The sequence below is a fragment of the Haliaeetus leucocephalus genome, unplaced genomic scaffold (genome assembly GCF_000737465.1).
Source record: "Haliaeetus leucocephalus isolate CR32 unplaced genomic scaffold, Haliaeetus_leucocephalus-4.0 Scaffold932, whole genome shotgun sequence".
Lineage (NCBI taxonomy): Eukaryota > Metazoa > Chordata > Aves > Accipitriformes > Accipitridae > Haliaeetus > Haliaeetus leucocephalus.
The window spans coordinates 5,331,235-5,357,576 of record NW_010973368.1 but is presented as its reverse complement, the minus strand read 5'-3'; the positions used below and the strand labels follow the sequence as shown (position 1 = coordinate 5,357,576).

Below are 26,342 nucleotides of genomic sequence, written 5' to 3'. Positions count from 1 at the left end.
GGGGGGGTGCACGTGTGTGTGTGGGGGTGTGCGCTGCTGAATTGCTCTGTTAAGGCGGGCAGCCTCAGTATTTCCCTTTTAATGATGCCGCCAGATGATTAGCCCAAAAGCTCTTAATGAATAGGAAGAGAGACTGCCAGGCTGCAGCAGCAGCCCAACTCTCCCCAGGGGCAGGCTTGCCCACAGAGGATCCTTCCCTGGGTATCAGACTCCATGACCCTTTCAAACAATAACAGGGCCAGCTGCTGTGTATGTCTGAGGCAGGGCATCGTGCCCTCTGGTCCAGGATATACATGCAAATCCTTTACGGCAGAGCTGAAGAAAGAAATCATGAAAACCAGGGATTCTTCCAAAAATAAAATGACATCTACTTTTGAGAAGAGGACTCTGATGAGTGATGGAGTCTGTTGTTTACACCTCCTTTCCCAATTTCCTAAAACCAGTCATTCCTTAAAAAAATAGGCTGTTTTTCTCCTCTGAGCCTCCTACCCCAGCTCCATCAGCAGTTCTCTTTTCTAGTTAGGCAGGAGAGCTGACAAGTCCCTTGCCTCCCATGTGGTCCCTCTTAAAATAGGCATCTTGAGGTTTTCTAAAACCCAAAGACCAAGGAAGACTCCCCAAGAGTCCCCATGTACCAAAAAGAGGGCATTCCAGCAGGGCCAAAGGATGGGACTCAGAGGAAGAAGCAAAACCCTTGTCTTGAGAGATGTGAAGAATGGAAGAATGAAGAGGAAAAATCATTCTGAGGCCTAGTTCAGACCTTTTAGTTACTAGACAGGTCAGCTTTGCCAAGACAATGACCTGATTCCTTGGCTGCTGGCATACATGGTGCCTGTTTTTTCTAACTGGGCAAAGCAGTAGCACAGGCTGGGGAGCAGTCATTTTTGTTTGATTCAACCATGATGCACAACAGCCAAGGGGCTCCTCGCAGGCCCCAGCAGTGAGGCCAGCCGGGAGTGCAGTTCTGTTATTGTAGCCGGAGGCCCACTTCCAATCCAATTACACACAACAGCTGTGCTACCTCCTCTTTTCCATCCCCTTTGCTTCCTCTGCTATGTAATTCCAGGATAGGTTTTGTCATTATCGGGAGCAGGGAGTCAGGGAGAGTGGCACCTACTCTGAGTGATCAAAGGAATAAGAGCATGAGGTAGAAGCCAAAGAGAAAGTCATTTACCCCAATATCTATGGGCAGAAATAGTGACCAAAGCATACTATCTCCTTTCTCCCATGGCAGAAACAGTATTCTGACATTGCATGTGGCTTATTCCTAGAAGTATTCACAAAGGAAGGGCTACAAACATGGTGGCATTTGAAAGCATGAAAATAAACATGCAAGTGTTCACAAAGATGGCCACACACACAAGAGAACATGTACAGGTAGCAAGACTTGAGGGTGAATGCACTTTATGGCTGACCCATAAGAAGATGTGTATCACTACAAATCAGAGCACCTGATCAAGTAGGTGCACAGTTGGGAAAAGAACTGTTAGGCACAGAATAGAATTCTTCAGCTTGAAAAAGACATCTCTGACAATATATATGAAAGAGGTAAAATCCCAAATAACACAGAGCAGGTGAACAGGAATTTTTTTTTTTCCCCTATTTGTCGGAACACAAGTAGGAGTCACTGAATGAAATTCTCAAGGAACAGGTGTAAAAACAAGTGAAAGAAAGTACTTTCCACATTTGAATGATTAAACAATGGGACTTATTATCACAGGATACTGTGGAGTTAAAAAATATAAGTGGATTAAGAAAACAAAAACCGGACACATCCAGAGAAAATATGTCCATCAATGACTGTACAACATCACGATCTGGATGCAATATCAGGTCAGAAAGTCCTTAAAAACAGTGACTACCAGAAACCACAAAGGTATATCAGGACAAGACCAATGCTAATGTAGTTTCTTAAACTTCTTCCAAAGCATCTGCTTTCGTAAAGAGACGCTTCTGGGCTAGATGAATTCTTGCTCTGACCACAGTGATCACTACTGCCATGTTGTTGCAAATGGGTGTGCATGGAGCTGAAAAACACTCACACTTCAGATCAGATTTGGGGGGCAGTGCTTTGCAAAGGGTATTCAAGAATGAAAACAACAGTGGCACCTATGAAGAAGAACATAAGCCTGTACAAACTGGTTTCAAACACCTGTGAGAGTGGCACTGAAGATACGGCATGGGTGGATTCTTACTCTGACCTAGAAACTTCTGCAAATAGGAAACTTCAAATGGGCTGAAACACAATTCACACATTGTCATGCCCAAAAAGCAGAGTTCAGCTTCAAGGAAGCAGAAGCCAGCATACAGGTACTGCTTAAATGACCCTATGACATGGAGTTAGGGAGACAGACTAAAACAGCAGTGCTGAGATGAAGAAGGCAAAGAAGCATTAAAAGATGGAATTTGAAAGATTAAAGACCGATCAAAAAAGAGCTAGTATGCTTGTGCCTTCCAGGATCTCTGGATCCTTATGAAGGAATTGTTCAGGCAAACAAGGACTAATTTTTCCTTAGGGCCCCAACTAACTAGGTCATTTCTACTGGGTTGTGTCCATTCAGTTATGTGCAAACTCTAGTCAGCAGTAAAATCATAACAGCAAAATGCCTAGAACTTCATCTCTTAGCCCCCTCCCCATGAACATCTGAAGATCTCTCCCACAAAGGAGATAAGCGTGGCATGAATAGGAAAAGCACTATATAAACTTCAACACCCCCCAGGTATCAGTACCAGTCACCATAATATCAAGGACCCATATTTAGTTCTTTCTCTTGCATATATTCTTCCACTAAAAAAAAACCTAAGTGAGATAGAAGAATATCACTTGCTCCTTGATCTACTGGTCTTTTCCCAACAATTTGTCTTTCAGAACCTAGACCACTGGCAAAGAGTAGAAGGTGCAAAGAAAGGGGCAGATATTGTGCAGAGGTGGCGGAGGCATCCATTCTGGTCTGTGCTGCACACCACTCCCCAGCCAAGACACTTAACCTCTGTAGTAAGGCTCTTAACCTCCATAATGTTCAGCCCAAGATCTCTAAGCACATTGTGAAGGTGAGGTGAGTACTTAAGTACTGAAAGGTAAGTTATTCCTCCTCTACATGACACAGCGAGTCAGTGACCCAGCTGAGTACAGATAGCAACAGTCCCAGCTCCAGGGTCCTGCTCTAAATGCTTGACTTTGCTACTTACGATGTGGTGGTGTTTTTTTGTGACCGGGGACATAACATTTGCAGGGCAGCTGGGCTAACATCTGACAAACTCCTTTCATTTGTGCAATAAGCCAGACAGGATCTTCAGTTGGTTCTTAAAAGGAGTATAGCACACCACCCCCTGTTGCCAGAGTACCCCTTCTTCACAAGCAGAGAACTCGCAGCCAGGGAAGGTTCATACTACACATTTCTGGTTACTTTGAACAAGACCAACTTCTTTGCACCTTGCAGGAACTGCACCCAGCAGAGCCCTGTGGTCCCCACTGCTGCCAGCCCCAGCCTATTCACAGCTACCTTCTCTTACTGGGGAATTTGTTCTAACCAGTCTGTTCAACAATAAAAATTAATCAGTTAATCAAGGGGCTCTTTACAGCCCTTCTGCTACCTGTGGGAAAATAGTTACCACTAGCTCATAAAATCCCTAATTTGTCTTGCAAACAGTGGATGGTTAAAGTAACCATTTTGACAGGGGCCTGGGGCTCTGTCCTCACAATACAGATAGCTGGATGGCCAAATAGGAAGAAACCTCTGCACAGCCAGGCAGAGGGGAAGCGCTCACCCAAACCCTCCTGGTGGTCCACGTTGCTGCCCAGTCACACAGCAATGCCAGTGTCCTCCCCGGGGGAGGGAGCTGAGCAGAGGGATTAGACTGCATAGGAGTAAACAGTTAGAGTCCAATAATGAGGTGTGGGTAATTGTCAGACTGAAAACATACAGATTAGTGTGAGAGCACATGGAAAAGAACATTCACATGTGAGTAGAAATCCATGTGAGAAAGCACACAGCAGTCCTGAGAACAAGACCACATGTGTATGAGCAATGGAAGAACAAAAAATGCACATCCAAGCATATAAATTATGAGAATAGGAGGGCAGTGGGGCAGAAGAGCCCATTCAGAGAGGAGAAGGATGAACCACTTCAGGGTGCCCACAGTAACAGCAGCATGGTCCTGTACTGGTTGTGCCACCTCTGCTTGGGGCCCTACTAGTCATGCTGTCATCCCCTGCACACTGTGCAGGCCTTAGAGATGGCCCTGATATTGTTAGAGGCAACACTCATTTATGGCATAATATCATGAGTCCTACTGGTAGAGCATAGCAAGGCCAGGCATTCCCAATTCAACCATCCTTCTCTGCCACAGACACCAACAGCTTCAGGATGTGGTGGAGAGACTTGTGACCCCGAGCCCTTGGTGCGTGTCCTGTCAGATCCTGCCAAGATGAGAAGAGACAGGAGTTCCTGAACACCTCAGACTGGGGCAGAGAAGGTGCATGTTCAGCCCCGTGGGTCACTGAAAAGATTCAATGTTATGGTTGACAGAGCCTTTCTTTCCAAGGCATGCCAGACAACATTTGCCATTTGGCCACTTCCATCTCCATTGTTGCCAGCTGAGATGCACACAGAATGCAGGGGACCTCAGCAGAACAAAAAGGGGGCTGACAAGAGAAGCCAAAAGGCTAAATATGCAGGGAAATTACCCAAGCGGCTGGCCCTCACTGCGCCTCTCCGAAGTGTTTCACAAAATCTGATTATCCAAGTGTAGAAAAGAAGCAAATTGAACTGAGAACTCATTCCAGGTCCAGGTCAGGTTTAGCAAGAATTATGCAGAACATTGAGTAGGAAAAGAGTCTTGATGTTCCCATCATCCCACTCCAGCCAGGGCAATGCCAGCTGCTTCCCTGGGCTCTCACTTTCATTTCACATAATGATAAACCAGGAGGAGCTGCCTGAGCGTGAGGTAAAAATTAGTTCCTTAAGCTTCAGCTGCGACAGGATGTGGACTACAGCGTAAGGTGGTCTGGTTCGATTAACCCTTGTAGCTGAAGTTGGGGGACTCAGATCCTTCCGGCAATGAGGGAGCAATCTGAGAAGGGAGGTTTGGAGTTCTCCGTGGTAAAATACTTCCTTGGGGAAGAAGTCCCCAAATAAACAAGCACATAAAGCACATGTTCTTTCTTCCTTTTAAATTAATCACTTGTGCCCTGTCAGGAATTAAAGTTTTGATACCTAAATAGGATCACACATTCACATTCAGACAGAAAGACACTCACTGGTTTTTAAAACCTAAAATAAAACAACAACAAAACAAGCCTTTGTTAGTGGAAATGAAAATCAACAGGTAATCAGTGAGACTAGCAAATGGAATAGACTGCAGTAGCAGAAGGAAAATGACCAAACTAGATTTGTATGCCAGACTACACACTTATATATCAGAAATAAACTGTATATAATGCAATGTTCAATGTAATTTTCATTCAGAAAACATCCCTTTAACTGACCAACACAATGTAATCTCTGAAAAGGGAAGCTTGCGACCTTTGCTACTATGAAGCCCTCCTTTTAGCAAAGACTTCGCAGTCCAGACCCTGTGATGTCCAGTATGAAGGCTTGTTCTGTACACTCTCAGGAAGCAGGATGAAATTTCTGCCCCTAGTAACTGCCCACCACCACTCCTTAAAGAACAGCCTTTCAGCTCAGCAAAAGCAACACTTACCTGGAATATGATTGACATCTGTTGAGTTGTTTTCATGGCAAGCAGAAGGGAGAAAAGGAAAAGAGAGAGAGAGAAGATAAAAAAGCCATTAGAGATGCACACAGCAACTCAGTATCCTTGCATGGAAATCAATTTCATGCAAAACCAGAAGTAATTAGGTTTGTTTGAAGGCCACCCATCTGCAGCCAAGCACCCAGCCATGCAAGGGAGGAGGCACTGGCTCCCTCTCCACTGTGCATGTAAAAGTAAATCCACCATCATATCTGTCTGGAGAGAGAGTTCCTGGAATCAGATAGAACCAAGCCACATCAGTTCCTGTAAGAATATTGGTTAAAATATTCTACTGTTTTTCACACACAAATGCAAAAGAAAGAAACAAAAACCAACCTGCCTGCAGTAGGTTTCTATTGCACATAAATTCAAGCAAGTTTTCAGAAAAAAGAAAAGAACCTGCTCCCCTTTTGTGAGGGGCCATGTGAATTTATGACCAGGTGCAAGACACTCAATATAGTCCCAAGTCTAGAAGAGAGCCCATTCCTTTTCATTCCTCCTGCCCATCATTCCCAAAACAACATCCTTCATTGCAGACAGCAGCAGGGGTGGGGGAGAAGTGCCAGAGGCTTGCATGTCCCACATGTTGTCTTTCCACAAGATGCTGAATTCAGACCAAATGTCAGTCAATATTTTTTTCTCTTTGTGACATAAGACCACTTTTCAGAATCAATCACATAAATCCCAGAATAAATTAGTCCTCTAAAAAAGAGAGGAGCAAGACTATGTAACTGATAGTATCAATCACAGAAAAGGCATATCTGTGAATGTAGTGCCTGTTTTGGGCAGAGCCCACCAATCCCAGAGCATGTGCTTTAAAAAAATGCCTCTCAATTTTTTTAGCATCCCAAATTTAGTCTTGCTCTGAATAGCTACACGTATCGTAACACCATGAGGGAGGAACCCCTGAAATCTCACGGGATTAGACTAGATCAGTATTTTCCTTCCAAGGCAGCCCTCCAAAATAAAAAAATGAACTTGCTTGAGGAAACAGTGGGGCCAGGTCCCGACGTAGCCTTCTTTCCTGAAGGCTTGCACCTTGCCCAGAAGTTGTGCTGCTGCAGGCATCATCTTTCCAGTAAGACTTCAAAGCAATACGTTAATGATTTGGACTACTACAGGTCCTGTCCCACTTCTGCCACAAGTCTAGGAGCATGACATGCTGGGTGCTTTCGCTACACACCAAGGTCTAAGAATGCATTCTCCTTCCCCAAATATCCCCTCCAGTTTCCATCAGTATTCCCCCTTCCTGTCCAAACCAGCTGTGTTGCTGTGAAACTGGTGCCACTTGTCTTCTCAAGACACTTGCATTTCAGTGGTGAGTGATTCCTGTGCACGTTGCTTTTTGTTTATCACCTTCTGTTGCTTTTTGTTTATCACTTTGTAATGGCTCCAGAATAATTTGAGGAAAAGTCCCTGTGGTACATCACACATATATCAAGCCATCCTTCCCCAAGGAGGTAATAACCCAAATAAAACAATGCACAAAGAGGGGAGGGACTGTTGCATCAACTCATTTAATTTCCGTAGCTTCTACTAAACATATATGTCAGATCTGATGAGTGTTATTTGTTGCCTTTCCTGTTTTAACACATAATTGTATCTAAGAACTGGAGTCTTGGCATGTAAGCCTGGAAAGACACTTAGCACTGAAAGTTTGCCTGAAAGTAATTATTTTTAGGTAGAAAAAGAAAACAATTGTCAGGCAGTGATGCATGCAATGAGGATGGAAGGCAAAAGGAGGTGAGAGCAGGGGCAGAAGGAAGGAGCAGACCCTTAAACACCACTGTAGAACGTGAGCACTATGCCAAAGAATTTACAAGTCCACAGCTAGGACCTGAGATGTTGCTTGGGAAAATCAGTGGCAGTCAGAGATGATCACACGTTTCAGAAGAGGAAGAAGGGAGTACCATAAGGTACTGCAAATGTTTCTGATAATCCAGCAGCTGCCCGAAAGCCTATGCTAAGCAGGTACAAAGCTCTAGATCTATGTTGTCCTCTCAGCCTCCCTGCATACCTGACAAAGGAGCGGGCACAGCTGCAGCCCCAGCTACCTCGGGCACCCAGGAGCAGCATGCACCCTCACCAGAATGTCTGTGCTCCAGGAGAAAACCTGTGGGATGTTTAGGGAATAAAAAAGATCAGCAGACAGAAAGGGCAAAGGAAAGAGCTAACCAAGGGTGAGCAAGGGATAAACACATTAAGCAAGTGAGAGAAGAGGCAGTGGGCTGTAACTGATACACTGCTTGAAATAATACTTATTTAACTGTGCATGAATTAAACAGGTCATGAAGCTGTTAAACAGGGGAACAATGAAGTGTTAAGAGCTACACAAGCTTCTCTAAAATGTAGTTTCTCAGTGGCAAGTAAGAAAGGGCAGACAGCAAGGGGATTTCCTTTTACCCGTATTTTTTTTGTCCAATGTCCCTAAGAGCAGGCATCCTCAATGCTCACTGGTTTTACTCTTAGCTTTCTTTTTGCTGTATCTTTTTTGGAAAGACTCCACCCAACACAATTTCTGTATACACTAGTTGCATCAGAGAAGTCACTGTTTGCATCTCTGTGACACTTTTGCAGTAACCTATGCGGCAGCCCAGGTGATTAGTGTTACTTCCCATACTAAATACAAAGGGAGTTTCTTGTACTGCAGACACCCCCCCCATGTGGTATCTGCTAGCAAATGCTGATTTTCAAGTGGTGAAAGTACTTATTTTTTATTTTAAAACACACATGAGAAAGCACTGTTTTCTTTGTGAAGACAAAAGTGGCATATAGCCAGTCAGTCCTCACAAAAGACCCTACAATAAATACCACTGTGGCACACAATTGAAACTGCCATGCAAGTCCTCATGGGAAACCCCGAGACACCTCTGCAGTGTGGTGTGCCACTCCACTGTGGTGCACAATTAAAACTGTAGTTGCATATATTGACAAAGGGTACCCTTAATAAGAAACTTCTGATGCAGTACCTTATGGCTGGTGGCTCCACAATTAGAAGAAATCTAATGCCTCAAGAAAGGTTGAAGATAGAGATGGCAAATCGGCAGAGTGACCAGATTTGGGGAGCTGAGTTGACTCTCCTTCAGTCCCTATCATCCAAGATGTTCTCTCAAATTCTCTTCATGTTCTTCTGGTTTGTCTTCAGAAGGACTGTTTAAAACAAGTTCCTACTCTCCCTTCCATCAGCACTACCTTCCTCCCCCACAGGGACCTCCTACCTGCCCCAGGGACTGAGGAGGTACAGCATTCCCCCATTAAACAGGGAGTGTGCAGAACCCACGGCTAACAAAAAGCCCAGTGACCATGCGACTTACTGCCATGCAGATGGAGGTTTCTCCACTTTCTCCAGCTCAGAGCACTTCAAACACAGAAAGGTCTGCCTCTTAACAAAAGACAAGGCAGAGTTTGCTTTATCCTATACACAAGAGTCCATTTATTGCTCCTTTGTAAAGGGCTGAGCCGCAAGCCGGTGCTGTTTGCTTTCGTTCCTTGATGTTAATAGCTGGGTTGAAAGAGGGATCAGCGGGGCTGCTGCCTTTGTCTGGTGCAGCCCCAGCCATCTGGGTGGGGTGGAAGGGGAAGGAGAAGGATGAAGGGGAGCAGGAGGAACAAAGCAAACATTATTATAGCTCAGGTCATTCCTGTGCCTGCAGAGGAAACATCTGAGGTATTTTTAACTCTAACATTTTTAACAAGAAGTTTAGCAATAAGGGAAGATGTGATGGGAGTACACTTCTCTCTCCAACTGGAGACAAGGACAGCACAGACTTTCTATGCACACCAGCCCTACCAGTACACATCACTTTGACCTGAAGAGACCTGCTTTCGACTCCCATCTCCATGGTCCATTCAATCTTGTACCCTGCTTTGATGGGCTGTGGACACCCATTTTCTGCCAGCTAAACTGAGACCCACTGACGGAATTCACACATCCCAAACCAGCTGTTGGGCAGAAGCATCCTAGGCTAAGTGGAAATAAGCACCTTGAAGTGAATGGCACTCTCTTGTGCTACGAGTCCCTCAAGCTCTCTGGCATCCTCCTCCAGGGCTCTCTAGTTACCCTCTCCCTGAATGCCACTGTGTGGAAATGACTGGGGAGCAGGCAGAAACTAGGGAGAGGAGGAGGGCAAAAGTTAAAACACTTAAGAGGCATCTTTTTGTCATTGGAGACCCACTCCCAAATAAGAGGAGATCCTGCCTTTAGACAGGAAAATGACCTTATGCTGAAGCTCATTCAGTTATCAACACCTAAAAAAAGCTTTTCTAAAGCAGATTTGGCTCTCATCATGCTGCAAATACAGAAAACAGATATAGGTACAATTTCACCGGCAGAAGCATGACTGGTTGGGAACTCTCAGTCACTTACTTTGACTTACTGATACATATGAAAACAGTTCAGAGACCACAGATTGATGCATTTATGGCAGCCTGTGAAATGATTCAAAAGATACGTGACAAGCCAGCCTGGACTCCTGTGGTGTGGTAGTAAGAGATGCTGGTGACTCAGAACCAGGTGATTTCCTCTTAACTGAGCTCTGATGCAACATTTTAACAATATAATGAAGAGCTGCATTTTGGCTGAGCTGGAAACCCCTCAAATTGCAATGAGCAAAGTCTTCATTAATTTGATACTTTATCAAACAAAGTGTTAATTCCAGATGCTGATTTGGCAAGTGGTCTCATTCCATCCTAACCTGGTCTCTTAAGGTAAAGGTAAACATATGGTCCTACTTCACCTCCCATGCCAAGCTGTTAGGGACCGGTGTTGTTGCTGCAAAACTGTACAGATTCCTTATCTTTCTCTTCAGGACACAGTGGTTCAAAGCCACCTGGGAGGGTTACAGTGACATAAAAAGAAATAGCATTTACATTGTATAAACAGCTTCTAACAACAATTTGCTTGGGTAAAGACAGGCTCTGTAATGAGATCAATTCCAAGCATTAGCACAACATCCCTGTAGTGCCCATGCTCAGACAGGAGATAGGCACTTCGAAGGTTGTTGTATTTATGGTTAACCAGCTTAAAACCTTGGCTCCATTAAATTCATAAAAGACTTGACAGTTACTGTGATAGTGTCATGATTTCATCCCTCATATTTACTCAACATCTTTTGTCTTACTCTGGTAGTAGGCTCCATCCCCAGTACCCTTCCACTGATTCCAATGGAATTGCCACAGAAGTAAATTCTATTTAATTTGCTAAATGTTCAGGACACTGAAACAAATCCAAGACCACTTGAGCCTATGATGTCTGTCACTGAGCTGCACACTGGGGTCATGAAGAAATTCACAGTACTAGCAGGTGTAGGCCTTATTGTCTCGCTCCAGAAGAACAGGACCCTGTAATTTGTGTTAATGGAGTGTTCAACACTTCTGATTTTATTCAGTAGAGACAAGTGGTGACACAGACACAAACAAGTTCATTACAATCAATTACATTTCTCTGTGTCCTTTGTCCTACGGGATCTCTTAGGCTTCAGTCTCTCAGGAATAGTACTCACTTGATACGTTGCATAGAATTGCAGACATTTGTGGTACTGTGCCTTTGCACAGCTAATTCTTGGGATCCCAAAGCACTTACTAGCTGTGAATATAGGAATCATTCATCCAATACTGAAATGCAGCCAGCTCTGAAGTGAAAGAGACAGATGTTTAACAGCTTATAGGAACACCATACAGCAGTTTAGCATGTCAGAGTTAGAACAACAAGAACTACTTAAAGAGGCAGAATGAAACTTGGCTGATTCTACTAAAAAGTGCCATGTGATTTTAAAGCACTCCTGATTTAAATGAGTTGAAGGGATTTGATTTCAAATCTTATCTGAATGATTAACAGTGATTTGATGTCTCCAACGCTCTTCTCCGTACTGTCTGCATTAATGTCGTGGGCAGCCTGCCCTCTCCGCAGCGTCAAATGTGAGGTTGACTGACACGTGCCTGAGTATGTCACCTTCTAAAGCGTATGAAGTTTGAGTGGATCCTATATCTACTAAAGAAAACAGACCCTTTACCACACGGGACCAAGCTTTCTCCTCTCAGGCAACGAAGACTCTCAGGCAGAGTGTGCACTATAGCTAGCTCGGGACACATTTGCAAGCCACTATGGTTTCGCTACAATTTCCTGGCCATTTAGAGAAGTACTTTCATATCAACATGGTATAGATGGGTTAAGTATGCCTGCTGCTTTCAGAAACCAATGCACAGAGTTATTTAGCTCCAGTAAGAGTAAAAAAAACCAACAAAAAAAAACTTAAAGAAATGAATTCATAATAATCCCTCTAATTAACTCTGTATCATTACTATTCTTAGATAAAGCTGCTTGCTGATTTCACGGCTTTCAGTGAAAGTACCATCCTCTCCCACACATCCCAACAAATATGCTCATGTACATTCCTTGGGGCCCTGGCTACATTGCTGGGGAAAAAGTCAACAGTTCTGTAGCCTACTACTAGCAAAAATCCAACTGGAATTTAATTACTTGGTGCCCTCCAAACCATCTGTTGATCTTCACTTAAACTGCCTAGATACATTGCCTGAGCACTCCAAGATGAAGCTTCTTTCTTTTTCATCCTAGGTGCCTGGGTGCTGGAGGAAATAGAGGATTTGCTCCCTGATGTTATGCACAGCACCTCTGTACATCTCCACTCAGCCAGTTGTGTTCACAGTCTTGTGGAGCACACAAAGATATATAACTGTATAACTTCTGAAGGGCAGGTGCAAGCAGAAGAAAACAAAGTGCCTTCCGTATTCACCATGGATAGAATGAGAAGAAACTTACGATGCAGAAAGGGAAGTTTTGGGTTAATGTTAGAAAAATTTGGTAGCAACAGAGTAGTGAGGCTCTGGAATAGCTTGGCTACTGGGAGTTAGCCACCAGCCTCAGAGACTATTAAGGAAAGACTAGACAAGTATTTCTCATTAATTTTTCAGATACACCTGATTTTGTCTTGGAAAGACTAGTTGGCCCTTGAGACCTTTTCCAATCCCATTTTCTATGATTTTATTATTCTAATTCAAAACGCACTCTCCCCAGACAATCCCGTCAGTAACAGCTGCCAGGCATCACAAGCTAAGAGCTTCGGTAATGGAGCAGGGCAGACACTAAGGCTGAGCCCCTGACAGCAGCCAAGCACAGGTACTCAGGAAAGAGTCAAAGGAAATGAGAAAATTCATAGTACCCTTATTAACAGCTTCCAGCAATGACAGACTGGTAGAGGTTGCATCATGACCAAAATGTTTAACAGTCCTTGATGGACTTTTCCCTTCTTAAATGTCTCTGGTCTCTTCTGGAACTAGAATCGATGCAGTGTGAAACAGTATTTTTGTTTGTTCATTTAAAACCTGCAGCTGAATACTTCACATTGAGCATCCCCTACCTGTTGCTTCATAAAATACTATGAATAAACATTCTCTATTCAGCGTCACCACAGCACTCTTAACTATAACTATCTACCTTACATCCTACTTTAGCCACTTTTTGAAACTGAAGAGTGCTGGTCCATCAAGACCCTCTGCATATGGCAGCCATCTTGTGCCTACAGTGAAAAGACATCTAAGTTATCTACAGCAGGACCAGTTTTGAATTTTATCCTTGAGCTACTCGTACTGGGCCATTTGTGTAACTAGTATATTTTAGCACAGGTCAAAACCCATCTGAAGCCTGTCCCTCCCCTAGGGCATACAGTACTACACAATCTGGCCAAAAATCCAATGAGAACAAAGCTATTATTCATGTCAGAAACACAGGCTGACAAGTTTATGAATAAGAAATACAGACTGTGTTTGAACAAATCAGCCTAAGAGCACTCTACCTCTCTGGAGATCCTTGTTCCTCACCAGGGCCTGGTGCAGATCCAGACCCCCTCTTCTCTGATTAGCAGTATCACACACGCAGCCCTATAAAGAGCACTCATCTGCCCTAGAATTCACTTGCAACACTTGGGCCAAGAACAAGCTATAGCTCCTGTGAAGGAGGAATAGATACCAGAGAATAAACAAAGCATATCATAGAAAAACTAGGACACTCTGATAGTGTGTTCCCAAGTTACACACGTACAGTAGACAGTCTCCTCCACAAACACTACGATTTGTCATTCAATGTTTCATGCAAATGGCAAAAGCTGCCATATGGTTCATCATGTTACATACTAGAAGTGCCAAAGCTCTTTCCACCTAAGTGGCCACTCACAGAAAAAAAGGGGACTAAATGACTTTCCTGCCTTTAGCTACAATATTTGGGACCACTATTTATAAGCCATTCATATATTGGGAGCAGTGGCAGGGTTACATAGAAAGTTGTTTTTGTGTTTTCATAGGTCATCTTCAGTGGTAAAAAGAGGAAGATGATTTCTCTTTCCCTCCCAGCTCAGATGAAACAAGAACCTTTGACCTTCTAAAAGCCTACATTGCTTATACTTCTGCCTGTTTTTTCACAATTCTGTAAGATTACCTAGGTATCTCTGTACCTGCTTCCATGCAAACATTTACAGCTGGAAACTCCTATCCTAATTCAGTTTTCCCTTCAAGATGAGAGAGCCTCACGCTTTGCAAAGCCTTTCAAAAGCTACTTGCAAGAGAGTTACATTCCCATGGACAGTTGCTTCCTCATGTTCTAATTACAGTTGAAACTAGCTTCCCATTACAAGCCCAATTTTCTCTTGACTTTAACAAGAACTAAATCAACCAATGTGACACTTCAGTGGCTGCATCATATCATAGCAAGAGATGTTCTTGTAAGCTGGAGGTGACTCACACAACAGATCTTAGGGATACAGGAGATGGTTTCTCTCCAATGGCCTTCCTATTTTAATTGATTTAGGCATCAGGAAGGGATGGTAACTGGATGGATCCCCCTAAATGAAATACCCTCCCCACCAGGAATGCCTTCCCTGGATTCACCAACATAGCTACTTCTTCTCAGATCTCTCAGATCCAGCAAAGGCAATAATGCTAGAAGGTTATCAGGACATAAAGACAACAAGGAGCTTGGTGATGATGATGCACAACAGTGGACTTTCCCGTGCTGACCACCACAAAAATTAACTATTTTTGAGCAGTCTTGTGGCTTACACTAAAGTGAACTAGCCATATGACCCAAGAAGCTAAAAACTAGTTTCATTGCAGGCACTCTGCTATCTGCTCAAAGTACTGAAATCAGGCGAGTGGTATTTCACCTTTGTCTGCATCACCTGCAAGACTGACACAGAGACTGGAAACCAGGGTACTACCCACCACATGCCACAGAGAGTACCTCTCTTGTTGAGCAAGAACCTGCACGCATGCTGAATATTTTCAGCTTTGTCTTGTTCTCAGAACATCATCATGGGAGCTACCAAATGCATTTACTACCCCCAAATCCAAAATTGTGCTGCCACTATTCCTCTCCTATCATCCAAAAAATGATGGACAGGAATGAACTTCGGGCATATTCCCTGTGACATACACAGCACTGAGGATATTCAATAAATAGTAACACAAAGAACAGAAAAAAGTTAGCACAAGGAGATTTGGAAAGTAAGTAAGCAGAGAAAGGGCTCATTAAGCCTACGAAGTGGCCCAACCTATAATCTATTTGCTGTACCCAGTCCTGGAATTAATAAAACAAATCCCTCAATAAGTCTGACAGAGTTACTACAGGATGTTAATATTCCCCTCAGAGCAATCTCAAGAAGCAGGGCTGGAGCCACAGAAAGCTGTCACTAGCCTAGTCAGACAAGGGCGGAGGGAGAGGAAGGGGGACCCTTACTCCAAACCCGCCTGACTCTCATTGTCAGCACTGCTTACTCCTACCCAGCCTGCTCTGGAAAGGGTCTGACGCTGCAGAACAAGGGGGAAACCTGCAAAGAGGAAAACTCCCGATCCCCACTTCTGCTGCCAACCTAATCTTACATGAGGCAGGAAGACAGATGTTGCTCCACTGGTTGAGCTCTGTGCTATCTGAGCCCTCCCCTGCTCACAGCAAGGCCTGGGTGCCAGGCCACAGCTGGGAGGACATCCCGTACCACTGGCCTCAGAGACCACCACCTCAGCTCTGAAGAAGGAGCGGCCTGTGCAGCCTCGGAGGGCAACGAACACTCCTTTGCCCAGTTACGCCTGGCAATTCCTAGCGCCATATGCCAACACTCCTTGTGCTGCATCGCAGTGTCCCAATACAGAAATGGCATAGTACATCCACCTGCAAGGCACACATATGTCCCGTAGAAATCAGGAGATGGCGTTTTCCACATTAAAAGGGAACTCTGGCAGGCTCCACCCAATAGCCCAGATATCGGATCTTCAGTATCATGGTACCTCTTTGTTGGAAGGTCTAAGTAGAATTATTAGCATTTCACCACTGAATCCAACTCACACAATGTTACATACCTCCCTAGGATTCCCGAGATTATACAACTCTTCCTGAAAAAAAGGGGGGATGGGGAAATAAAATTTGCACATTCTTTCTCAATACTGATCATAGCTAATACAGAATCAAATCTAGGTTTATTACAAGATTCAGATTGGATTAATTTGTAACTCAGTTCTGTATTGGAAGCCTTGCAGAAGACACTGTACTCAAGGAGTTAGTGATCTTGAGCAGGCCATGTCTGCTCTGTTGGGCCTTGACCTTAGGGCCTGAGCAGCCCGTATGTTAGCAGGAGTAGCCACCATGTGGGAACCTGCTGGAGTGCCCTGTGCTAGCCTCTGCCGTGTGCTGGTGGGTGTTATGGCAGAAATAACATCGCAACCCATCAGGAGAAGATACATGATTCTGTTTGCTACACAAAATAAAAGGCACTACAGCATGGGAAGGCGGAGGAAAATCCATCCAAGGTCCATCTGATGCTGTGTGAAAGCAGGGTTCCCAGCCTCTGAAGTGATACAAGATCTACTCGCTATCTATATTTCTCTTTTGATTATATTGTATTAAAATATCTATTTTATTACACCATTTGCTGCTGAGCCTCCAGAAAAATCCCTGCACGCTGTCTCTCGCTGTCTCTCTCACCCACCTGCTCCCCAGTGCAGAACAGCTCTAAGGGAAAGACTCCTCAGAAAAGGCTGCCACAGGGCTGGTTAGCTACCTGGTGCCATCACATGCTAAGATTCGTGCTTTAGTAGGTCTCTCTGGCCAAGGAACCACTCACAGTCTCCTGTTCTAAACGCTCATCTCCCTGAATTGCCTACTGATTTGAAAATAAAGACCATCATCTTGAAATTTACTTGGTATCTATAATGCACTTAGCATGCCTCTGGGTTTGGTATAAGTAAGTATCAACTAATTATTGATTCATTCACTCCAATTCCAATTAGGATGGAGATCCAGTGTGCCTGTAAAGTGAGAACTCTATTTATTACACATAAAAATATATAGTGCATGTTCCTCCAACTTACAATAATCACTCTAAATACACCATGAGTAATCAGAAGAAATGCGTCTTCTTTTGCTCTCCCTCCTACACTTACATATCATTTTTAGAGTATGTGTTAGTGGGTTTTATATTCCATGTTATTGCTGTATTTGCTGCTGCAATATATATATTTAAATTAAATAGAAGTCATCAAGAGGTTCTACTGGAAGCATTTGCCTTGTTTATTGTTGAAAGGCGCTGCTTGGAAAAGAGTAACTGCTGACTTAAGTAAATGTGAAACATAATGACGGGAAACAGCTGCATTCTGCATCTTTCAAAATGCTAAATTTTCTTGTGTGAATGTCTAAATGTAGACCTCCAGCCTGCAGCGGGATCCATGCAGATGCAGATCCAAGTGCATAATCACAGGGCAGGGCAGGACCTCGTACCCACTGAATTCAGCAGATGTCTCTCTTTATTGAATGGACTAGGATCAGGCCCCTAAAATTACCAGCACTTGCATGCAGAAGAATTTGGGGGTTATTTTTTCTATACACAGTCCAAAACACTTTTGATTAATGTGTTAACATAATACACATAAGCTTATATCCAGAACAACAGAAAACAGCCAGAGAAGGTGTAGGAAGAAGAGCTGTAAATCTTCTTGGTATTGAAAAAACATTTTACAATTTCTACTCTCTTAAATCTGTGAAAAGGAGCATGTGCAACAAATAGCTTCCATGCTCATTTTCTCACATCTGTTATACAAAAGACACTGCTGAGCAGTATGAAGCTTTTCACCTCTAAGCCACCAGTTCAAATCCACTGTATGTCAATAAAGATTCAAAGTTATTCCCATCTAGCAGTCCTTCCATGACCAAAGTGAAAGCAGATGAGTGGAGCCCTCAGTTCATATCCTGGCTGATGTCAGAATCCAGAAAAACCACCATCATAATAATTGGCTTCCAACAGTACACAAACATGCTGAGCACTGTATAAACTGAGAAAGCCCCCCCCCCCCCCCCAAGACAACTGCCAAACACAGTCAAACACTAGCACTAATTGATACCTCACCTGGGTCTTAAGCACAGAAAGAACACAATTTAGTCTCTTATTTCTAAATGCAATCTCTCTGCAGAAAACTTCCACCAGATGCTTGTTGCATGAGTAAAAGCAAGTACCTCTCCTCCAGGAACTGTTATTCCTCACCAGTCAGGATCTAGCTCTAAGCGTTCATGCACCAAAAGCATGGAAAAGGAAGGTGTTAGGACGAGCAGCATACATCAGGCTACCCCAGGGTGTTTGTACCTCCATGTCTGTGATGAGGTCATGGAGAACCACAGCTCTCCCTTATTCCCCAAACAATTCAGGGCCCATAACTGCAGCACAAACCAGAGAAAGCTGTTCTGCTTATTCCAATTACATCTTACAGAGCCTCATTCACTACCAGGTGAGTAATCAGTCCCATACTTAAAGAGCTAATAAAAACTTCCTTCATTAGGGACACACAGCCCTGAAACAAAACAATAACCATTAGGGAGCAGAGATGCAGTTCATCTTTGTATTTCAGTGATGGTCATAAGCACCATTGCTGAAGGATTTGGAAGAGGGACTGTACCTTCTTTTCTATGCCTTCGAATTACTGGAAGGGTAATATCTGTTCTCTCTTCTTCAAGAATATGTCAGTGTGGATCCCACTGGAAATGACTGGAAAGCCTTCCAGGACTACAGGAGAAAAGTATTTCAACTATATCAAGGAGTATATACTGAAGGACGGTATTCGTGAACTGGCATCTGACCTAGCTGCCTTTTCAAAGCCATAATGTTTAACAAGATAGAAAATTGATTATTCTGTATTGCCACCTCACAATGTGTTGCAAAATCAGGCACTAACATCTGCTTCTGAGTTCACAGAACCACAGGATCACAAAGTAGTTGAGGTTTGAAGGGACCTCTCGAGACCACCTATTCTGACCCCCCCCCCCCCAACTCCCTCAGGGTTAAACTAGAGCAGACTGCTCAGGACTTTCACTACCCAGGTTTTTACTGTCTTCAAGGATGGAAGACGACGCAACAGTTGGTGAAGTCTGCCTGGATATGCAAAACAGCCCACTCATTTAAAGAGAGCTGGATATAACCTCTAAGTGGTTCAGAAAGGTGTACCTTTGATGGGCTGGATATAGCCATAAATACACAGGGAGGTGGTCCAAGAGACGTAGTCCTTTTTTCCTCCACAGAAGAATGCAAGTTTGAGAAGAACAGCACAGATAAAGATTTGCAGAGGACCCCAAGGACATGGTAGGAATTAAGTTGGAGTTTCAGTTATGGAGTTTCAGTACCCTTTTTTTGCAATTGAATGCTGCATGATACAGCTGAAGAGGAGCTGAAGACGGGTCTTTGTATTAGGGGACATCCACAAGAAGAAGCATGAAAATATAGTACAGTCTAATACTGCTTCAAAACAAACTTTAGAAAACAGACATTGAGGCTTCAGGTAGAAGTTAAGTCTCTAATGAAAAAAAGTCAGTATAAGGTAGATCCTGAAGGATTACTAATACTGGTAATACTGAATTTAAAACAGAATACATGATTGGATGTAACTGCATAGTATGTGATATGCTGACATTATTGCAAGGCGAACCCCAAGAATTGAATATTAATCCAGCATGTTGCAAGAACAGCATGAAGGAGCCATCTTTTTACCAGGGGCTTGCACAGGTTCAGATAGCTTTAAGCAGCTCCTATTTAAAACTCATACTGTGAGAAGTAACTCGTCCTGGATGAGAACTTGTTGGCTTGTATGAACATCTTCCGAACCTGTAAGGAGCAAACTGGTAGTCATATTCAGCCACTCACCTCCCATCTGTCATGCACAGCAGCCACTCAACTAGGAACATTATCTGTAGGTCGTTCTGGTATACATCCACATAAGACAAGAAGAAGGGTGGGGGCCAGCTGGACATCTAGACAGGTATGACAACCCAAACACTGTCATTTGGCAAAAGGTGATCAGGAAGATCACATCCTTGTACCACTTAATCCTGGATATTAGGCAGCATACATGGGGAAGTAATAGAAAACTACACAATTACAAAATTAAGCCAATAGAAACCTAACACAGGCAGCATATAGAGCAGCAGATGGAGCACATGGTATCTTCCCTTGTAAATAAGTCTGTCATGGAATATCTGTATTAGCAGAATGTACAGAAGAACATTTATAAGGACTTTTTCAGCAGCCACCAGTTGCTGGGTTTCAAAAGTCTGGTGTGGAAGCTTGCCAGCTTGGAGGCGTAGACCAACAGGGTTAATAACACTATATGCAGATCCTGATGATTTCCCAGTGAGAGAACAATTGAATACATCTCCCCGGCTGTTTATATAATGTAACATTATATGGACATATTGCTTATCAGCCATGCCACAACAGAACTCTGTAGAAGAAGCAGAAATACTATGCAGACCAGCCTGACAACTTTCTGTTCCAGGACATGACTGTAGCTTCATTTCCTTCCAAGAGCATGACTCACCACTCAGCCTTATCGTGATATTGCCCTGGAATGGTCATGACCATTGTCACTGTGGGGAGGACAATAAGGAACATTCTTTTTCTCCAGGATTAGCCATAAAAATTGAGGTGGAAACGTGTGATCCCCTTGCTTTTATAGTGCCTAGACAGAATATATTCACCTCGGCCATGCTCCAGAAGGCCAGAGGTGAAGCCTAACAAATAGTATCAGTTCTGCACACCACCATTTGAGAGGCACCGATTCCTTCTTACCAGTGTAATACAGTTTAATCCCCACTTTTAAATAACTAGAGAAAAAGAAACTATCCAAGAGGAGGATATGGCCTATCAGTCATAATGTCTGTGAGCTTAATTGCTTGTTATGGGTGACAGAGTAACTGTTGTAGTTTTTATCTACTTGGGGAAGTAGAACACTTCTACTCCAAATGCTGAATGTTTGATGAAGCCCCCACAATAACATGAAGAGTAACAAAAAAAAACAGGCCTTGTGTTAGGAACGCTGAGGTCAACAGCACCACTCCAAGCTACGTCCTATAGACTGGGTGATGGTACACAAGAACTGTGAGCGAGTCTTGAGCTTGGAGATGTCAGTGGATAAAGGTCCACTTTACTGTCCTAAACTTCAGACAGAAGACAATATGTATGCATCTGCTAGGTTCCTTCAGACCTAGAACAGGGAAACAACCTCCCTTATTATTTTGTGTAATGTAGCATGAGGAAAAGCTGCTTCTTCACTCCTACATAGTCTCTTGTATGACTCCCAGAGAAAGCAACACCCACTTCTATTGGGGGCAAGCTTTCTTATGAGTGACAGCCTGAAAAAGAATGGGGAAAAAAAGATATAAATGATTAAACTGGTCAGATAGCTACAGCCATACCGTGATTTACAAAGAGGATGAGGCTGTCTCCAAAGATTTATTCACTAAACCCTGAAAGTGCTCCTAATCACCACTGCAAATTTGCAGGTGTATAACGTGTGTGGACTGTATTATTAGGGAAGAAGACTACTGTTATCCTCCAGTATCTCACTAAACTTCTTGGCATGATATTTGGGTTGCTAAGAAAGTAAAATCTATCAATCTGAGAATTCTATTCACTGCAATTGATGACAAAATGCAAAACTCTAAAAAGAACAACTTGGGCCTTCTGGTACTTCAGAACATGCAGTTCTGTCCTGCATTACAGCTATAAAGTCTCAAGTGAAAACATTCGTGTTTGGTCTGAACCTCTTTGAACCTAGACATCTAATGTCTAATATTGCATGGTAGCACCCTGTCACCATGGCAGACATAGCCACAGTGTTTGGGATGTCCAGTGCCATCTGCAAAGACCACCTTGGCCAATCCCCTCTTTAGTAATGTCTAAACACATCTCTGCTAAAAATGTGGTAAATGCCATGCTGCCACCTTTCAGTAGTTCTTCAGAGTCACATTTGGTTTTGACTGTTCCTTATAATTTTATGCCCTACGGCATCTCCTTCAGGAAATGCATGATGCTTATATAAAGAAATCATATGTTGCCAGAAGTAATGATAATAGACATATCCAGTTCCACAGGAGGAATTGGAATCCCTTCTCCACTCATTTTGCACTGGGTATTACTCAACTGATGCTGGCAAAGAGCTCTGGCATGGGTCAAAGAGGCCTATTTATTATAGTAATTTTGGTTGGACCATCTGACATCCTGTAAGCTATACTTGATATCTTGATCTCCAGAGTCTCTGAAACTCTTAAGAACAACTTCTGAGCACTTAACAGCACCTTAATATGCCCCAGGTTGCATGATACTACACCAGATGACAAGGATATAACAGGTCTTTTGGTAGTGAGCATTAGTACTGCTCTGCCACTAGATCTATTCTTCACAGTCTTTCTCTATACCAATAGGGAAAGACATTTTCCATCGTCTCAAATGAAGTGCAGACCACCTTGTTACTGACTCTAGATCACTCAGCAGTGTGCAGTCTCACGACATACAGTTTATTGTTGGTTTGCTGGATACTGGCCAACTTTGGGCTATTCCTGACAAGGTTTGAGGCAGGACCTTGGCAATCACCTTAGAACATACAGGACCTGGCTCCAGTACCAATGACGGTCAAGACAGCCTTGGTGCTGCTGCCTCAGCACATGAGTAACATCAGCTCTGGCTGTTTTCTGCTTGCTATCTTTTCCACACTAGTCTTTGCTTTCCTGTCTGCTATAGGAGGCCCTGAATGAAGCCACCTCATTTGAGAGCAGAAGGCTGGAGCTTGTCTCCAACAGGGCCTTCAAAGACTGTTCCAGCAGATGGAGCTTTTACCTCATGTCTTGCAATTTACACACTCTTGTGGAGAATGGCAATTGGGCATCTGCTCCTTTCTGAGATTCCCACACACAGAAGAGATGCCTGTTGTGTCCATCCCATATAATGATTAACCTTGGAAAATATAGAGCGCTTAAAGCTGGCAGGGCTTTGAATCGCAGAGGGGTCAGAAGGAGTCAGTTCAGATAGACAGGAGCAATTCATAGCAAATGGTCTGGGAGATAATGAAGATGAGTATTTTCTCAGAAATTAGTTTAGCTTGAGTGTGTTAGCCATGTTCCACTATCTAGTTCTCTGTCATAAGGCCTGGAGGGAAATGAAAGAAGGTCGCAGCACCTTTACGTCATCTTATTAAAGGAAAGGGAGACTCAAAGCTCCGACGACTCTTCTAATTTCATTTATGTGGAATGTGTGGGCCCGACAGGATCCGTAGTGACATCTGAAGACCTAGAAGACTTCAGTCTCCAAAGCCAAGAGCAGAGGAATGAGAAAAAAAGAAGACTGTTGTAGGAAAAAAGAGATTCATGCATCACTGCATTATTCTTATACCTGGCAAGGTTCTTGGGACACATTCGATGAGGGCTAGGAAGGTGTGAGGAGCGTGTCTCTAGTATCAGACAGCCAATTCCAGCAAGGGAATCAAACATCAAAAGGAGGGAGATGTAGAGCCCTCCCAGCAGATGCTCATGGAACAGATCCTCAAGAGATGTTGATACTTCACTTAGCTGAAGACAAATGCTAGGATGCAAATGTGAAAGTACAGCTTTACCTTCCAACCGGGTACCTCGAAGGCTGATCAGTTTTCCATGCTTGGGCAACCTTCCCACCTCAAACACACAGCGCGACTGGGTTCTCCCTTGCTGACTCGCTTCCTTTTTCTCCAGTTGCAGAGCCCAACCCCCAGCCTCCCACAGCTTTGCCTCAGAGAGACTGCTTTGCCTCCCAGTGCCAGCATGCAAAAGCTGGCCTGGCCAGTCACAACTGGGAGGCTCTTCCCCTGCCAGCCATGATCATCCTGACAGTTCTGCTTTCTGCTTACATCATCTGTCATCTCTCTCACTCCACCTCCCCTTCCTGAAATCAGCCTCCTCCATCTACCACGTTAGGGTTGGGGGCAAGAGGAATGAGGATCAGTGCCAAAGTCAGACTGCTATTTGCCTCCTTCCTACTCCCAACAGAGTGATAAGCCCAACAGAGCCAGGGACAAGCCTGGATGGGACAATTAGGCTGCAGGAAAAGCAGTTAAAAGCAGCAGAGCCACAAGCAGCTACAAAAATCAACTCATCGTACTTCTGATCCGAGGAAGGAACAGCTGGAGTGTTGATATTTAGGTGTGGTTTGGATTAAGAAAGACTGCCAGCACGATTTAAGGAAAAGATCCACACAGTCACAGGTCTGGGCACCGCTCTCCAACCATCTATCATGGAGCTAACAGCCCTAGCAACCCATCTCAGTCTGGACTGGCCACTCTCTTTTCTGCAAGCATCTTGGGATCCACTTTGACAGCACTACCAACAAATGTCACTCCTGATCTTGGCATTGCCTGTTAGTTTAGATCTGTTTCCTTCTGGCCTAGTTCTGCTGATGAGTTTTATTACAGACCTGAAGGAATTCTAGTGATGTGCTTTTTCACAGTACCAACAATTAAATTCTGTTGTGCACTGCACTAAAATAATCCATAAGTAATGCTTACAGCTTCTCATAATTTAATTTAAACAGCTTCTGTAATAAATGCCAGGTCAGAACTGTTAGTTACCCTGAGAGGAGGAGACCTACTCACACTCCTGCACGCTATGCAGTAAAACAGAGTATCTGTTGGAGAACAGTATGGTTAAATGCAGTATGTAATGATTACACAGAAAATAAGAGAGCACTTTTGGGCTAAAGAGCCTCTACTCAAGTCTTCTCATTATGTTATCATTTCCAGAATAAGCACAAGGTCATCATGTCCCATCTGCTACTATCTTCATTCCACGCAGAACTTTCTGCTCATTTGGGTGCCTGTTGTTTGGCAGGCAACTTTGTTTTCAAGGGCAACACTAGATTTGGGACATACTGGAACCGTTTCACTGTCTAAAGAAAAGACTCTGGGGCAACAAACACAGAAGAAAGAACTCTTCAAAAATGTTCTTTTTAAGCTGCTCAAAGAGAGTTAAGGTAAAAAGCCCAGGTCTTTTCAGGAATTCATTTTTCCATGTGATCTTCTCTCAAAATAAACAAACAAAACAAAAAAGTCTAATCAAAAACTCTTCTGTCTCCATCACATATGAACAGCCTTCTATAAAGTCAGATCTATCCCTCAGCTGGAAACCCAGCACATAAGAGTCCTGCCTTCAGTGGTTCGTTGGAGTCACTGCACGCTGGAGCAAAGTTTCCAGTAAAACTCTCTGTCTATATTGACAGTGAACACTAGGCAGGAAGGTAAGGTTACAGGAGAGCATCGCCTTGGCAAGTTTGCAGAAATGCAGAGGGGAGGGGAAATGTGAGACTCCATTACACTTTCTCCTGTCACCTTCCATCCAAGGGGATATTCAAGTAAAGCATTCAAAGACTTGGAATTAGTGTTTTATTTTGGTATTTTTGGTGAAATCATAAGCCTCTCTCTACAGGAAACATTTAAAGGAACCGGATCTTCTCTTCCCTGTTTTGAAAAGTTATATTGAAGAGCACGTAAACCACAGATGTGCAAAACCAGCTAAAACTTTTACTGCTACAAATCTATTTTTCCTCATTACTGACTATAAACCAACACTAAACAGAGGAATCCATAAAGCATAGCCCAAATAGTGCAGCACACTCGCAAGAGGTAGGGAACAAGCTGCTCAAGATGGTTTCAGCTGACAAAGTTATGCAACAGCCATAAAGGGCAGAACTTCTTGGATATGGACAATCTATTCCACTAGAAAGAATAAAAAGACACCTTTCTTTGAATTTCAATCAACTGAAATTTTACAAGATTCCCTAAAATCCAAAGCCCCATTTTTAGCTTCACATTCAATGTAAAACACAGTATTTTGCAGCTTTTCTAGCACACTTGGATAAAACTAGACAAACTACTATATTGTTTAATACTTAGGATTTAGCATTCTGGATTCCAATCCCACCTCAGGCAGCTTCTGACTTGATACCCTCCAATAATTCACATTCTGCTTGCCTCTCAGTTTTGCCATCAGTAAAATGGAGATAACATGCATTTCACAGTGTGGTAGAGTGATGTGAAGGCTGACTGATTTATCAGTAGTTGTGAGATGCTTAGGAATACTCTGATGAAATGTGCCACATGTATGCACAATTTATTATTAACCTGACAGCATTTTAGCTCTTTTATTTTCCTGCCTTGCACACAATTCAAGTGCAGGATGCCTGAAGCACATTTGAATGTGGCATTTTGATTGTAGCAGGTACTACCATTTAATTTGGAAATTCATAACT

The 26,342-nt window shown here is 43.4% G+C and overlaps 1 protein-coding gene across 2 annotated transcripts in view; it reads right to left on the bottom strand.

Annotated features, from left to right (window-relative positions):
* NRXN3 (neurexin 3) overlaps nt 1-26,342 on the bottom strand; it is a 984,457-nt gene that overhangs the window by 945,701 nt on the left and 12,414 nt on the right. For both annotated transcript variants that reach the window (XM_010583781.1, XM_010583780.1), the window contains exon 2: nt 5,704-5,721. In XM_010583781.1, coding sequence (XP_010582083.1) covers nt 5,704-5,721 — 18 coding nt within the window. The remainder of the gene's footprint in view (nt 1-5,703; nt 5,722-26,342) is intronic.